Here is a 15,583-nt window from a genome sequence, read left to right as displayed (position 1 = left end):
GGGGAGCACGGGGCCTCCATCACTACTCCTGGCCAGCACGGAGGGGAGCACGGGGCCTCCATCACTACTCCTGGCCAGCACGGAGGGGAGCACGGGGCCTCCATCACTACTCCTGGCCAGCACGGAGGGGAGCACGGGGCCTCCATCACTACTCCTGGCCAGCACGGAGGGGAGCACGCGGCCTCCACCACCCGACACGGCCTGGCCAGCACGGAGGAGAGCACACGGCCTCCACCACCCCGACACGGCCTGGCCAGCACGGAGGGGAGCACGCGGCCTCACCACCCGACACGGCCTGGCCAGCACGGAGGGGAGCACGCGGCCTCACCACCCCGACACGGCCTGGCCAGCATGGAGGGGAGCACGCGGCCTCACCACCCCGACACGGCCTGGCCAGCATGGAGGGGAGCACGCGGCCTCCACACTTGCTCCTGCAGCCTGTATGTGCCATTGTGTGCGTTGAATTCTCCACTGTCCCTTCTGCACTGCCACTCCGTGCACTGCTGTGAGCCGCGCCCTGGAAGCCCGACTCCTGCACAGCACCTCCCAATCCGGGGAGAAGACGTGATGGGGGATTCTATCAGCAAGGACCGATGTCACATGGCACGCAGATAAGTCTGACATCCAACAAGCTCCTGGAGACTGCTTGCTGAGGGCCACGGCGACACACACGGGCCTGTCCCTAGCAATGCTGCCTTCCACCCAAGGGCTAAGGGGCAACAGCATGGGGAGGAGGAGAAACGAGGACCTTTTCAAAAACTGACTGTATTAGCAGAGGGCAGGAGACACAGACGATGAAGATGCCGACACAGACAGATGCTTGCATTAGCTGGGTCAAGGCTGGAAGCCGACAACTCAGGCCGTGTCACCCACGGGGTGGTGGGAAGCCACCACTCTGAGGTGTCAGCTGCTGCCTGCCGGGATCTGAACTGGCAGGAAGCTGAAACTGAGCTGAGCTGGAATGTGACAGAAGTGGACACAAGGGGACAGAAGGGGACAAAGCAGGGTAGGAACGAGGTCCAACCTAAAGACACCACACACAGATGACACAGAACTACCCACACGTCTGCATGTGGCACCGACTGGCACCAGCAATTCACCATTCGGGTGTGTTTCTAACTTTAGCCTCTGAACGCTGACACCGAGGGAGGATGAGGAAGCCACAGAGGTTCCCAGCACCGCACCCGCCCTGCAGGATCCTGGCAGGGCTCTGCCCGTCATGAACCAGCCTCACGCCGGCCAGTGCACACCTCAGCGGGTCCTCGCCCTTCGATGCTAACATGCCACTCCCTGAGCTGCGGAGACGCAGGATTACAAAGCCCAGTCGCCAGCCCTGCAGGCCCTCCCGCATCACGCCCTGCGTCCGGCAGCCGACAGACACATGGGCAGACTGAAATGTCTATTTCTTGCCTTTGCGTAAGAGCTGAATTTCTTCTTGGATCACTAACTCTTCCCCACCCACATAAATTACATTTCAGAAGTAACTGGTAACGTAGGGGCCCATAGAGGTCTGCCTTCGTACCAAGTCCAGATGCAGCCACGAAGTGTGCCTGGTGCGCTGTGAGGACACAGCCCCAGGAAGGGGCCCAGGCCCGGCCACACACATTCCTGAGGCACAGCCACAGTCCAAAGAGCCCACTCGCATGGGTGGAGTGGTTGACTCCTCCCTGGCTTCTCTGCCCAGCAGGACCCCCACCTGACCCCGCTTTTCACTCATCACCCTGGTCTGTGCCTCCCACAGGCTGCAAGCTCTCACTTCCACACCAGCAGCACGGTTCCACACCTCTCCCGTCCTATCTTCCAGAACACCCCTGGTTCCGGGCCAAACCAGACGTGCCAGGAGCTGACCTGGCCTCATCACCTCCCGGCAGTGACTGCCCCTGCCCTGGCCTTGCCCATGTTGGTTTCCTGTCATTAAGTTACTTCTCTACCAAAACGACATATGCTGCCATGAATGACACCGCCACAGGAGTACTAGGCACGTGGGCAGCTGCCAGGTTCCTTGGCAGCAGCATGGCCAGTCCCGGGCACCCAGCGGGGAGGGCCACGAGGTGCCGATGCAGGCTACTCACCACCATGTTGTACGCATCGGGAACTTCAGTTTCAAACTGGAATTTTCCACCCTGGTAGTAACCCTCATCTATCAAAAACACAAAACAAAGCAAAATAATTCTTTAAACAAATTTTAAAAAAGGAAACAAAAGCAAATACTATGTTAGGCTATAGCAAAGACACTCTCTTGGCACATTAGAGAGTCCCCGCCCACCATGGACAGAATGGCTCCAGTCACCGCCTGTCGCACGCCATCAAGGAGGGGCTCAGGCCCCATGGGAAGGCCGGCTAGCTCTCTCTAGGACACGGGAACCAAGAGCCCACTCTGCCGGGCACATCAGCACTCCCTCCTAATGCAACTCGGGCCCTGATGCTCGCTGCTGCTCTCCTGTGAGGCAGTCACCACAGAGGGACTTCTAGTGACAGAGCTGCTGCTCTCCTGTGAGGCAGTCACCACAGAGGGACTTCTAGTGACAGAGCTGCTGCTCTCCTGTGAGGCAGTCACCACAGAGGGACTTCTAGTGACAGAGCTGCTGCTCTCCTGTGAGGCAGTCACCACAGAGGGACTTCTAGTGACAGAGCTGCCACGCACGTTCCACACCTGGAGACATCGCAAACACCACCACAGACACCATCGCCAATGGAAATGGGGCTAGTGGTGTGCACAAAGCATCCAGGGCCCAGCCCTGGCACATGCCACATCAAGGGCCCTGCCTGCACAGCCTGGCCTCAGGAACACGGTTGGTGTGGCTGCCAGCAGGGGCACTCCAACAAGAAGGAACCAACTTACTACAGAATTGCAAATTTGATAGGTAGCAATCTTGAAGTGACCATTTGATTCCTCCACCCCCTACTTACTGCTGAAAACAACTAATATTAAATGTAACTCTCCTCAACTCTTTACATAAAATGGAAAATATCAAGTCAGCCTTAAAGAGATCGTTCCTAAACAAACTGTATTTCTACTATAGGATTCTTGAGACTACATCATCATTTGCGTCTCACTCAGTAATTAAAGTTGGGATTACCTAGACCATAATACTATGTTTATTTCCAGTTTAACAGTATAGAAATATCATTTGTTTTCAACACTAAAACAAGTTTTTTAAAAAGCCCTGGAGGCCCCCAACAGCCAGGTCTCCCACATGGGTAGCAGATACTAGTTCCTAGATCCCTCCCCAATGCCCCTGGGTCCGCACCCACACAGGTGCAGGGTCCCAAGGCTCTGAGCTGTCCTTTACTGTTTTCCAGGCCACAGGCAGGGATGCTGGAACGGATGTAGAACAGCCAGGACATGAACCAGCACCCATATGGAATCCTGGTGCATGTAAGGTGAGGACTTTAACCACTAGGCTATGGTGCTGAGCCCAGGAAAAATTTTTATTTTATTATTTATTTATTTTTAAGATTTACTGATTTTTATTTGAATGGCAGATTTTTTAAAGATTTATTTGTGTTTATTGGAAAGGTGGACATACAGAGAGGAGAGACAGAGAGGAAGATTTTCCATCCAATGATTTTCCCCATGTGGTTGCAACAGCTGGAGCTGAGCCAATCCAAAGCCAGGAGCCAGGAATTTCCTCCAGGTCTCCCACACAGGGTGCAGGGTCCCAAGGCTTTGGGCCGCCCTTGACTGCCTTCCCAGGCCACAAGCAGGGAGCTGGATGGGGAGTGGGGCCGCCATGATTAGAGCCAGCGCCCATATGGGATCCTGGTGCTTTCAAGGCGAGGACTTTAGCCGCTACACTATTGCGCTAGGCCCTGAAAAGGCAGATATACAGAGTGAAGGAGAGACAGAAAGATCTTCCATTTGCTGGTTCACTCCCCAAGTGGCCACAATGGCTGGAGCTGAACTGATCTACAGCCAGGAGTCCAGAGCTTCCTCCAGGTCTCCCACGTGGGTGCAGGGTCCCAAGGCTTTGGGCCGTCCTCTGCTGCTTTCCCAGGCCACAGGCAGGGAGCTCGAAGGGAAGTGGAGCAGCTGGGACAGGACCCGGCGTCCATAAGGAATGTCACACATGCAAGGCAAGGACTTTAGCCACGAGGTTACTGTATCAGGCCCCAGAAAAAAAATGTAAGTAAAAGTTAAAGTGGGCCTGGCGCAGTGGGCTGGTCTACAGGGAAGTTCACCAGCAAGCTACAAAACAGATACTAGGCCTGAAGGCAGGACGCAAGCCGCCATCCCAACACCAGTGAGAGCTCCACTGCTGGAAAATGGGATGGCAGCCACACTCACCCGTCGCAAGATGCAAAATTTAAGACCACAATCCTCCCAAAATTCATCTGCATGGGTTTCAGTGCAATGCCTATCAAACTCTCAGCAGGTTTTGTGCATAGAATTTATAGGCTGATTCTAAAATATATATGAAAAGGCAGAGGATCAAGAATAGCCAAAGTAGTTTTTGAAAAGTTAGAACAAATCTGAAGGAGTCAGGGGTCCTCTAACGGGATTTCATGGTTTGCAAAAGCGCCACACCGACCAAGACAGTGTCATTTGAATAAGCACGGACATAAACAACAGCAAGAACATCCAGAAACAGATCCTCACACACAGGGTCAGGCAGAGTCCCAAAGCGCCAAAGTCATCCAATGGGAAAAGACAGCCAAATACAGGGAGAGACCAGACCCTGACCCACTTCACACGCAACGTCAGCTCAAAACGCATCACAGACCTAACAGCAGACCTAAAGCTATGGGAGGGAACTTTGCATTTCTTTTTTTCTTTTTTAAGATTTATTTATTTTTACTGCAAAGTCAGAGGAGGAGAGACAGACAGAAATATCTTCCATCCAATGATTCACTCCCAAGCGACCCCAACAGCTGGTGCTGCGTCGATCCAAAGCCAGGAGCTCAGATCCTCTTCCGGGTCTCCCATGTGGGTACAGGGTGCCAAGCCACAGGCAGGAGCTGGATGGGAAGTGGGGCTGCCGGGATTAGAACTGGTGCCGATATGGGATCCCGGTATGTTCAAGGGGAGGACTTTAGCTGCTAGGCCAGCACGCCACACCACCCCCCTTTTTAAAGATGTATTTATTTGTATTGCAAAGTCAAATATACAGAGAGGAGGAGAGCAGCCAGGAGCTTCCTTCAGCTCTCCCACATGGGTGCAGGGTCCCAAGGCTGCTGCTTTCCCAGGCCACAGCAGGGAGTTGGAAGGAAAGTGGAGCAGCAGGGACATGAACCAGGGCCCACCAAGGATCCTGCTGCTTGCAAGGTGAGGGTTTAGCCACTGAGGCATCACGCGGCTGTCTCTTCCTCTCGGTTCGCAGACTGGGAGGCTCAGGCTGCTGTCATTTCTGCCCCTGGAGACACCTGGGGGGTCAACGCAGTCAGTCAGACCCCAACAGCCCTTCACAGAATGTTATGGAAGTCAATGAACTGGACTATCTGAAACAACTTATAGCATGGGAATTCTTCGGTCACACATTCCAAGTATGCGCCTTAAAAGCCACAACCATTAAGAATTTGGCAGTGGCGCAAGGATAAACAGAGATCCCTCTAACAGCGCAGAGTCCAGCAGACAGCTCTACTGCCTGCACACACAGCAACGGGTTTCTGACCAAGGTTCAAGGTAGTTCTGTGAAGAAAGTTTTTTTTTTCTTTAAACAACTTTTGAAACAACTGAGTATTACTCCACAGATCAGACAAAACTCAACCTGTGGGGGACCGCTGCCATTCCTGTACCAAGCCGGTCGAGGAGCGAGGTGCGGCACGTGGGGACCTGAAAGCTCACCTCTCGGCACATGCTTGGTTCTGGGTGAGGGGAGGGTTCCAGGTCAGCACGCTGCCTGGTGTGTTGGTGCACCAGGCCTGGAGATCAACGGGCCTGGATCTTGAGGGTGTGGAGGGTAAGGCACCAGGCCAGCACATGCCAGGAACCTGGGACTCTGGTGGGCAGGCAGAGCTCCGGACCAGCACACCATCTACTGGGCTTTCAAAGACTGGGCTGAAGAACCCATGTGCTCCTGGGTACAAGGACTGTGGACTGATTAGGGAAAGGGGCAATGGGATACGGGGGAGGGAGGACCACCATGGGAGTGTGCTGCAGGTGAGCAACAACCCCCGAGGCACTCCCAGCAGCAAGGCCACTGTACCTGCAGGTAAACAAGGGGGTGAGACCTGGTGGTCGTAGGGTCAGACTGATGCACCAGCCCACAGGGGAGATCTGAGCTGGGCTTGTTAGCGTGGAACACTGCGGACCACCACACACCGGCCCACAGAAAAGCTAGCGCTGGGGGCTAGTTCCTGACCGTGAGTGTCGGAACAGGGAATGGGTCATATTAGGCTGGGCCATGACACTAACCAGCACACAAGAGAACCAGGTCTAGGTGTACATTCTGTGGGGATATGTGGGCCTAACCCTGTGGAATCACAGGTCCTGCTGGTTAGCTTAAGAGTTGGGGTGGTGGGCCCGGCACAATGGCCTAGCAGCTAAAGTCCTTGCCTTGAATGCACCAGGATCTCATATGGGTGCTGGCTCTAATCCTGGCAGCCCCGCTTCCCATCCAGCTCCCTGCCTGTGGCCTGGGAAGGCAGTCGAGGACAGCCCAAAGCCTTGGGACCCTGCACCCACGTGTGGGAGACCTGGAGGAAATTCCTGGCTCCTGGCTTTGGATCGGCATAGCACCGGCCATTGTGGTCATTTGAGGAGTGAACCATTGGATGGAAGATCTTCCTTTCTGACTCTCCTCCTCAATGTACATATCTGACTTTGCAATAAAAATAAATAAATCTAAAAAAAAAAAGTTGGGGTGGTGATAGGCTGAGCTAGGCATGACCATGGAACCCTTCAACAGTCATGGCTGCTAGGGCTGGAAACAGGCTGGGCAGGTCCAGGCTGCAGCACCTGCATGGGCACCCTAAACAAGGCATGGGGAGGGCCAGGTCACAACATCCACCAGAGCATACAAAGGTCAGGACGGAGGGGGTAGGCTGTGCTGAGTAGGGCCGTAGCACCCACTGGCATACATGAGATCCGGGTCTGGGAGCGGGCTTGGTGGGAGAACTTGGGAAATTCCCCTACTGGGTCATAGCTCCCACTGGTGAACATGTGGTTTAGGCCTGGGTATTGGGCAAATTGGCAAGGAAGCTCCACCCATTGGCAAGTGTGTGTATTGGTTTTAGAACGGACAGACCTGGCAGTGTCAACAGACTTTAGCCCATTGGCAAGCACACAAGTCAGGCCAGAGTGCAGGTCATGCCAGGCTAGGCTGTCACACCTAGTGGTGTGCATGAGCCAGGGATGGGAGAAGACTGAGCAGGGCTAGGTTGTAACACCTGCCAGTGAAGAGCTGGAACTGGGGGTTGGCCAGGGGAGGCCAGGCTATAGCATCTGAAGTTGAAGGCCAAGACAGGTGAGGGGCTATGTCAATTTAGGTCAGAGCAACCACTGGCACATGTGAGATCTGTGGCTGGGAACACACCTGGTTTGGGAGTTAAGGGGATGTCCTCGTTGGGTTGTGGCTCCCATTGGTGAGTGTGAGGGCTGGAGTGGGCACAGCAATATGGTCTGGACATAGCTGCAGTGTTCCTCGGCCCAGGTATGGACTGGGTCTGGGGTGTGCAGTACTGGGCTAGACTTCAGCACCCACTGGTGCTTGTGAGAAGCAGGGTAGATGTATGATGGGCTAAGCTAGGTCTCTGCCCCTGCTGAGCCAAGTGTGAGCTGTGTCTGGGTGGGACCAGGATAGGCTGGGCTGTAACACTCAACAGTGTGAACTAGAATGGGTGAGGGCTAGTCAGGAAAAGCCCATTCCTGCTAGGACAGGAGGTGGACTAAGTCCGGCTGGGCCACTAACTGACGTGCATGAGATCTGGCATCAGAGAGGTTCTGATGGAGGAGCGTGGGCAACTCCTCTGGGATCACCTCAGATGAGGTTTCTTTGCGGATCCCTCCAACTGAACCATTGAACTCAGAACTCCAATCATGGAGAGAATTGCAGGTTCCATGGTCTAGCCGTGGAGTGCATGTGTCAGAGCTGGGCCTCCTCAGTGGCTGAGACGGAGCAGTGGGCAGCATATCCAGGTGCACGTGGGGGATATGGCAGTACACTGGAGTCTGCAGAGGACACCTGGTACCACAACAGAGGATGCAGGACAGAACAAATGGATCAACTACCCCAGCCAAGTGTTGGCATTGAACACCTGGGCAAACGGAGACTCTAAGGTGGAGTAGAGACTAATCAACCAATGGATTCCGGAGAGATTTCATCATACTTGGAGTGGTGACGTTGGCAGTAATTCAGAATTGTTGAACTATCAAAACCACTTGAGTAGGACCCTCGGAGCATGCCCCATGTCGGGGACCCTGGGGTGGCATTGGGTGGCTGTCCCCCATTCCAGGGTACAGAGGCGGTTGGGAGGCTGGGTGTGGCTTCTCCCCTTATCTCCCCCTCCCCCCAGATATAGGAAGGAAAAAAGAGAATGTGGAAACAATGGTCTCACCCACTTTTCTCTAGCCCTTGACCCTTTGCACTTTAATCAACTATGTCAAAATCATCAAAAATAAAATTAAAACAAAAAAAAAACTCAACCTGTGTCTCTGCACATAAAAATCAACTCAAGGTGGATCACAGATCTTTACATAAAAACTGGCAGAATGCATCTGTAACCTTGGAGTCAATGAAAATTCCACAGAACACAAGCAGCACAAAATATCTTTAAAAATTCTGAAAAAATTCACATCATTAAAATTTTCTCCTTCGCTAGATGGCATTAAATTGAGCAGAATGAGAGAATGGGAGAAAGCGCTCAGAGATGTTTCCAGAGAGACACTCAGACCAAAGAGAGAACTCCCTCAAAGACCCAGACCTGGCAGAAGAGACGGCTGCTTCACCCACACCCATGGGGCTAAAAACAAAGATACTTTACAGCATTTGTCACTGAGAATGCAAATTAAAATCTTGACACATTGTTCGTGCCTAAATGTTGGTAAGAATGTGGAACAATTAAAACTTACACACCACTCACCAGTGAATGACAAACACAGTGAAAATCTCCTAAAAGTTACCGTCTTTCCTGACTTAGGAACTCCACACTTGAGGAAAAGAAAATAACATGACATAAAACCGTTGTATGTGAATATGCAAAGCATTCTTATTTAGAATAGTCCAAACCCAGAAAGAATCCAAATGTCACCAAGAGGAAAATAAATTATAGCATATTTATGCAAAGAATAAAAGGGGAGAAAACCATGATACACATTAACAGATGTGAATTAAAAACTTGTAAAAGGAAGAGGTTACATGGATGTCTATATAATCTTTCAATTTGATTTCCGTGGACTTCCTGAAATATCTTTCTAATATTCTGTTTCCATGAGATCCAATCATGAATAGAACTAATTTATAGCAATCGAGGAGAAATGAATTTTGGGTGGGGTGAGAGTGGCAGAGGCTGGCTCTAAGAGACAGGAGACACTGCTGGCTGATGGAGCAGGCAGTGGTCACCCAAGAGCACAGCTTTTCAAAACATCTGAAGCTGTTCTAACTGGCGCACTAACACACCTCACTGTATTTGAAAGACTTAAGTCTGCTCCCCATCACCAAATTACTTTCCCAAGCATGAAGGACCATTCCAAAACAAGCACCATCGGGACAGTCACTCAGTGCAGGTGCAGCCAGAATGAGCTCTGAGCCACAAACACGGATGCAGCTCCCCACTTCGCACCCCAATGCCAGCGCACTTGGACTAAGGCTTCAGAGCAAGTCCAGCTCGGCTGCAGGCAAGGCAGGAAGCACCCCAGCTCCCCTCACAGGCCCCACAAAATCAGGCTGAGCTGCCTTTTCGTGACAATGTTTCCAAGTTCACTTACTATAAATACAAACACTTGGCTAGTAAGTAGTACAAACACCAAACACAAGTTACTTCTTAATCTGAAGAAGAGTGAATACTTAAATTGTAACAAGTGTGCTCCATTTCCAAGAAGGACGTCAAAGGCGTGGCAATAGCTGTAACACAGATGGGATGTATCACTTATCAGGGAGTGGACTGGACAGCAAGAGGCCTGGAAGCCAAGGTCTCTGAGTGCCAAGGTTCCCAGAGTTCATGCTGGACACTGGGTGGAGCGACAGAAGCCCTGCCCCTGGGCAATGCTCTCAGCAGGTGCAGTGACTTGGCACACTGAACCACTCTTGATCAGGGGTTCCCCAAGTAGCAGTCAGTACAGGATGGATTACCAAGGAGACATGCCAGTGTGCCCAGAACCTGCTGCGGGCTCCGGACAGCGGTCAGGACATACATCGCCTTTCCTCACCGTCCTGACTTCACGGGACAGGCCTCTTCCCACGAGGCTCACTGAGTGTAACCACCTTCCAGTCCTCTCTTCATCTCAGAAGGATTGGTACCAAGGGAATTCAGGTTGTGTCCTTGACTCCATGACAATTTTTTTTAAGTTTTTAAGCACATCTATTAGTGGGCTCTCCCTTGATTTCTTTATAACACATTTTCCTTAGAAAAACACACCTTCCCCCAGGGCAGGCAGGACAGGACTCAGCCACAGGCTGTGTCACTGACTAAATGTCTGCATTCTTTATTTCTCGGCGAGCTGTGACGAGGCTCTCAGTGTCTCACCCACGAAGCTCTCTCCTGCTTCATCTCACCACCCCTCTCCCTGCCTACCAGGCCACTCAGCACCCACTCTGCAGGATCAGCTCCGGGGGGTTGTGAGTGTGCCCGTGTGTCACTCTCAGAGCTGCAGCATTAGGAATGGGTACCCCCATGCCTCTTGCTGCCCAGCCTAACCCAGAATGTGTCCTCCTGCAGTGCCCTGCGGATGGCACTCTAAAGCATCAAGGACAGCAGGTACTCAGACTAAGTCCTAAGTACTGACTCCATCCTTGCCATTCTCCAGAGGGAGCTGGACACCAGCTCCACTGTGTGCAGGCAGGCTGCCACTGAGAGCTCTGGTGACCTGACCAAGGGCACACAGTGGGCATTCGTCACGGTACGTACATGGTTTCAGCTTCTGTTTCTCTGTGTGCTTACTGACATATACACGGCTGAGAGGCCCGTCTCTGTGTGCTTACTGACATATACACGGCTGAGAGGCCCGTCTCTGTGCTTACTGACACATACACGGCTGAGAGGCCCGTCTCTGTGTGCTTACTGACATATACACGGCTGAGAGGCCCGTCTCTGTGTGCTTACTGACATATACACGGCTGAGAGGCCCGTCTCTGTGCTTACTGACACATACACGGCTGAGAGGCCCGTCTCTGTGCTTACTGACACATACACGGCTGAGAGGCCCGTCTCTGTGCTTACTGACACATACACGGCTGAGAGGCCCGTCTCTGTGTGCTTACTGACACATACACGGCTGAGAGGCCCGTCTCTGTGTGCTTACTGACATATACACGGCTGAGAGGCCCGTCTCTGTGCTTACTGACACATACACGGCTGAGAGGCCCGTCTCTGTGTGCTTACTGACACATACACGGCTGAGAGGCCCGTCTATGTGCTTACTGACACATACACGGCTGAGAGGCCCATCTATGTGCTTACTGACATATACACGGCTGAGAGGCCCGTCTCTGTGCTTACTGACATATACACGGCTGAGAGGCCCATCTATGTGCTTACTGACATATACACGGCTGAGAGGCCCGTCTCTATGTGCTTATTGACATATACACCGAGGGCCTTAAGATCACTTAACTCTGTTTTCCTAAAGCTACAGAACTTTATGTGAAGTGAATACTCATATGAATGTCCAACTTTTTTAAAACCTAAAGAACAAATGAAGCAGATCATAGATTTGGGTAGCCTTTAGGGTTAGTGTGAAGTCAGCATATTACCTGGGGTGACAGTGAGCTGGAAGCAGTGCAGCTTGTTCGGGTCAGGAAAATGCACTTTACACGTACCTACAAAAGAGACAGCACATCAGGAGGGCAGGGCCCTGCCAGCGGTCCCCACGAGGCGCTCACCCCGGCCCACACACAGCACCTAGGCGGCCCGTGGACTCAGGCAGCTTAAAGCAACCTGCTAAGTGGCCAGTACACGCTTTCCTCATTCTCTTCCACTCTGAGCTGTCTCTAGCTCACTCCAAATGCACAGGCTTTCCTTCAACAGTCACAACTAAGATCTTTCGTAAACTCAACCACTGAGCTACTTAACCACGCCTGCACAGCTTAAGAAGACTAGCGTATGCGAGTACAGGCTGACTGAACACAAGGAACCCAGGCCCAATTCCCCTCTGCCCTCCGAGCACGGAGACACAGCCCAACCCGTGCCCACCACGGCAAAGGGGAGGCGCCCACTCGGAGCTCACTGGAACTCAACATCGCCACACCTCCCTGGCACCTCAACATGTCCTGCTGGTGCTCACAGACTGCAGGCCACACAGCTCAGAGCCTCTGGCAGCCATTATGAGCAGGAAGGCTGGCCAGAACCCATAGCTGCTTCCTTTATGCAAATGGCACCAAGAGTGGGAACCACTCAGGGAACAAGGAATCTGAGTGGAAATGCATGCAACTCCTCTGCATTGACCTATAAACTCGGACAATACACAGAGCACCTCGGTTACCTAGTGATGTAATGTCTTCCACACTCGCTTTAGAATTCTGTAATATAAACTTGCACACTTAGATTGAGAAGTGGCCTTAAGACCGTGTGACCCAGCACTCGCAGCCAGGACAACAGAGAGGCCAGCGCAAGGTCACGAACCAACACAGGGACATTTCCAAATGAGGAACTACATCACAGCTCCTTCCACTACTGAGGTCTCATTTCCTTCTCAGTGATCGTGGGACCCTGAGAGTGACACCCAGAGACAAAGGCACGCTCACTCTGTGTGTGCGTGAAATTGTGAATGTTTACCGTTAGTGACAAAACCAGAGTTTAGGCCTGCTTGACCCCAAAAGTACTGATGAGATTTTTTTAGCAATTTTCCTTAACCTGTTAAAATAACTGGTTATTCAAAATAAATTAAATATGCATCTTATTTAAGAGGAGGAAGTTTTGTTTTGTTTTGGTAATCTGGTCAGTGATATCTTGTGTATGTTAATGTTCAAAAAAACTGGTCACTTTCTTTCTTTGAAAGGCACAGCAACGAGGATAGGGCTGGGGTGTAGACAGACTGAGAGGTCTTCCATCCGCTGCTTCACTCCCTAAACAGGGGCAGTGGCCAGGGCTCGCCCAGCCCAAAGCCAGAAGGCAGGAGCCCCACTGGGGTCCCCCTGTGGGGCCAAGCTTTAGCTGCTTCCCAGCTGCAGGGGGCTGGACTGCAAGTGGAGCTCAAACCAGCATTCCAAGAAAGCCCCCTGCAGTGTGTTTACTTGTTAACAGTGAGCCATAGCTCACACTATAAGTGGTTCCACTCCTGCGGGACGCCCAAGGGAGCTTCCCTCCGGGCTCTGGCTTGGCCCAGTCCGGAGCACTGCAGATGGAGGAGCTCTGTCTTTCCCTTTCACCTTCTGACTTTCAAATAAATAAACAAACCTTGGCAGGGGGTGGGGAAAAGTGGCCATAGTCCTTACTCAAAAAAAACTGGGGGCCAAAGGAGAGTGTTGGGCTCACAGTTAAAGTGATGGCTAAGGGACCTGCGGCCTGTGTTGGCCTGCCTGGACTCAGTGGGAATGCAGACCCTAGGAGGCAGCGGTCACAGCACGGGTGGCCACGCTCCCAAGGGAGAGCCAGCAGGTAAAGGCTCAGGCTCACTTCCTCTCCAACTGATCAATGCAGAAGAGAAAGCTGGCACCAGAGTCCAAGCCCTTCCCCCAAGTCACACATTCAGAAGCGCACAGGGGATACTTAGAACACGCCTCATTTGGGGCCGTTATGAAACAGTGGGTCAAGCTCTGTCCCATAGCTCTGCCCCGACCCAGCTCCCTGCTAATGCGTCAGGGAAAGCAGAAGGTGGCTCCGTTCCCCACAGAGGAGACCTCGCTAGAACTCTGGCTCCGCCTGGCCCGGCCCTGGTTGGTGTGGCCATCTGGGGACTGAACCAACAAATGGAAGATCTCTGTCTCTTCCTTCATCCTGTCTTTCAAATATATATATATGTGTGTGTATACACATGATTTTTTAAATCTTTTTTTCCCCTATTTTTAACTTGAAAGGATAAAAGCATCTTTGAAATGTAAGTAACAAAAGCATCTAACTAGGGTTAGGTAAATTGTTTAGGTATCGGCTGAGGTGTGAACCCACATCAATAGCATAGATTAGAAACCAGCTCCTCTAATCAGGAATGAAAAAATTACCAAAGTGGAGTCAGAATTGTAAAACTACTAAAGAAAATAAAAATTTTAAAGCTCAAGAAAAGGTTAAGCTTCAAAAAGGCAAAAGGTTAAAAGTGAGATTCGTTTTAGGTTCATTAAAACTCAAGAGTAGTTTTTCTCTGTACAAAGGTAGGCCAAGACTCTAACGAGCAGCACAGCACTCCAAGCCAGCTGTGAACACGCCCGGGCAGTGCTGCGCCGTGCTTGCCTTTGCGAGTGTTTCAGACCAACCACCAAGCAGAGTGAAGATCTGCCCGGGGGTCGCCTGCCTCCTCTCTAGAATACTGCACTTCATCCTTGCTGGGTGGGGTGGATGGGGGACGTGTATGCACCATGCAGGAATGTGCAGGGGACAGCGGGCAGGAAGAGGGGCAGGCAGCACACACTGCTTCCAACTGACACCTTGACCATCAGGTTCAAGGTGAAACATCCTGGTCTGAAAGCCAATCATGAGATGTCTGGATCTAAACTAGGCTCCAGGAGTTAAACCCAAACACCTGTTAGGGTTCACCTAAACTAGGCTCTAGGAGTTAAACCCAACCACCTGTTAGGGTTCATCTAAACTAGGCTCTAGGAGTTAAACCCAACCACCTGTGAGGGTTGATCTTTAAAAACATGACAAGTGGGGCTGAAGCAGGGGCACAGCACGCTAATCCTCGGCCTCCAGTATCTGCATCCTATATGGGCACTGGTTCTGGTCCTGGATGCTCCACTTCTGATCCCTCTCCCTGCTGATACTCCTGGGAAAGCAGTGGAGGACGGCTCGGGACCTTGGCTCCTGCACCAATGTAGGAGATCCAAAGAGGCTCCAGGCTCCCAGCCTCAGACCTACCCAGGTCTGACTTGGGGTGTGAACCAGCAGATGAAAGATCTCTCTTTCTCTCCCAGTAAATCTGATTTTCAAGTAACATAAATAAGTCTTTTTTTTTTAAAAAAAAAAGAACAGAATGAATCATTTATCAGGGGCAATTTATCTGTGGCTTGCAGGTGCACACACATTCAACACAGAGGCCCACAGTAAGGTCCCAGGGAGCGGAAGGTAGTTTACTTGCGCCTCCTAAGAGCAGAGAGTCTCAGCACACATGGACGCAGGCAGACCAAGGGGACAAGCATCACACAATAGTGCGCCCACCCTGCCTCAACTCCGTTTCCCTTAAGCATTTTGAAACTAATCATTTCATCTATAAATACTTCAGCACATCAAGACAATTTTTAAATAGAGTTCCAAGGCACCACACTTAGTTTTGAGTTGAAGAAAACTAAGGTCAAACCATCCATGTTTTAAACTGAGACTCAGAGTAAGAAATGTACTC

General features: G+C 51.7%; 1 protein-coding gene across 4 annotated transcripts in view; it reads right to left on the bottom strand.

Annotated features, from left to right (window-relative positions):
* The window catches only part of UBE2F (ubiquitin conjugating enzyme E2 F (putative)), a 40,418-nt gene that overhangs the window by 12,803 nt on the left and 12,032 nt on the right, over positions 1-15,583 (bottom strand). For 2 of the 4 annotated variants that reach the window (XM_058665192.1, XM_058665193.1), the window contains 2 exons: positions 11,850-11,915; positions 2,073-2,140 (listed from right to left, as the gene is read on the bottom strand). In XM_058665192.1, the coding sequence (XP_058521175.1) occupies positions 2,073-2,140; positions 11,850-11,915 (134 nt within the window). The remainder of the gene's footprint in view (positions 1-2,072; positions 2,141-11,849; positions 11,916-15,583) is intronic. The other 2 variants (XM_058665194.1, XM_058665195.1) reach the window with 1 other exon arrangement.

Source organism: Ochotona princeps, chromosome 5, assembly GCF_030435755.1.
Source record: "Ochotona princeps isolate mOchPri1 chromosome 5, mOchPri1.hap1, whole genome shotgun sequence".
Classification (NCBI taxonomy): Eukaryota; Metazoa; Chordata; class Mammalia; order Lagomorpha; family Ochotonidae; genus Ochotona; species Ochotona princeps.
Note: the sequence above shows the minus strand (reverse complement) of the source record. Positions and strands in the feature narration are given on the sequence as shown.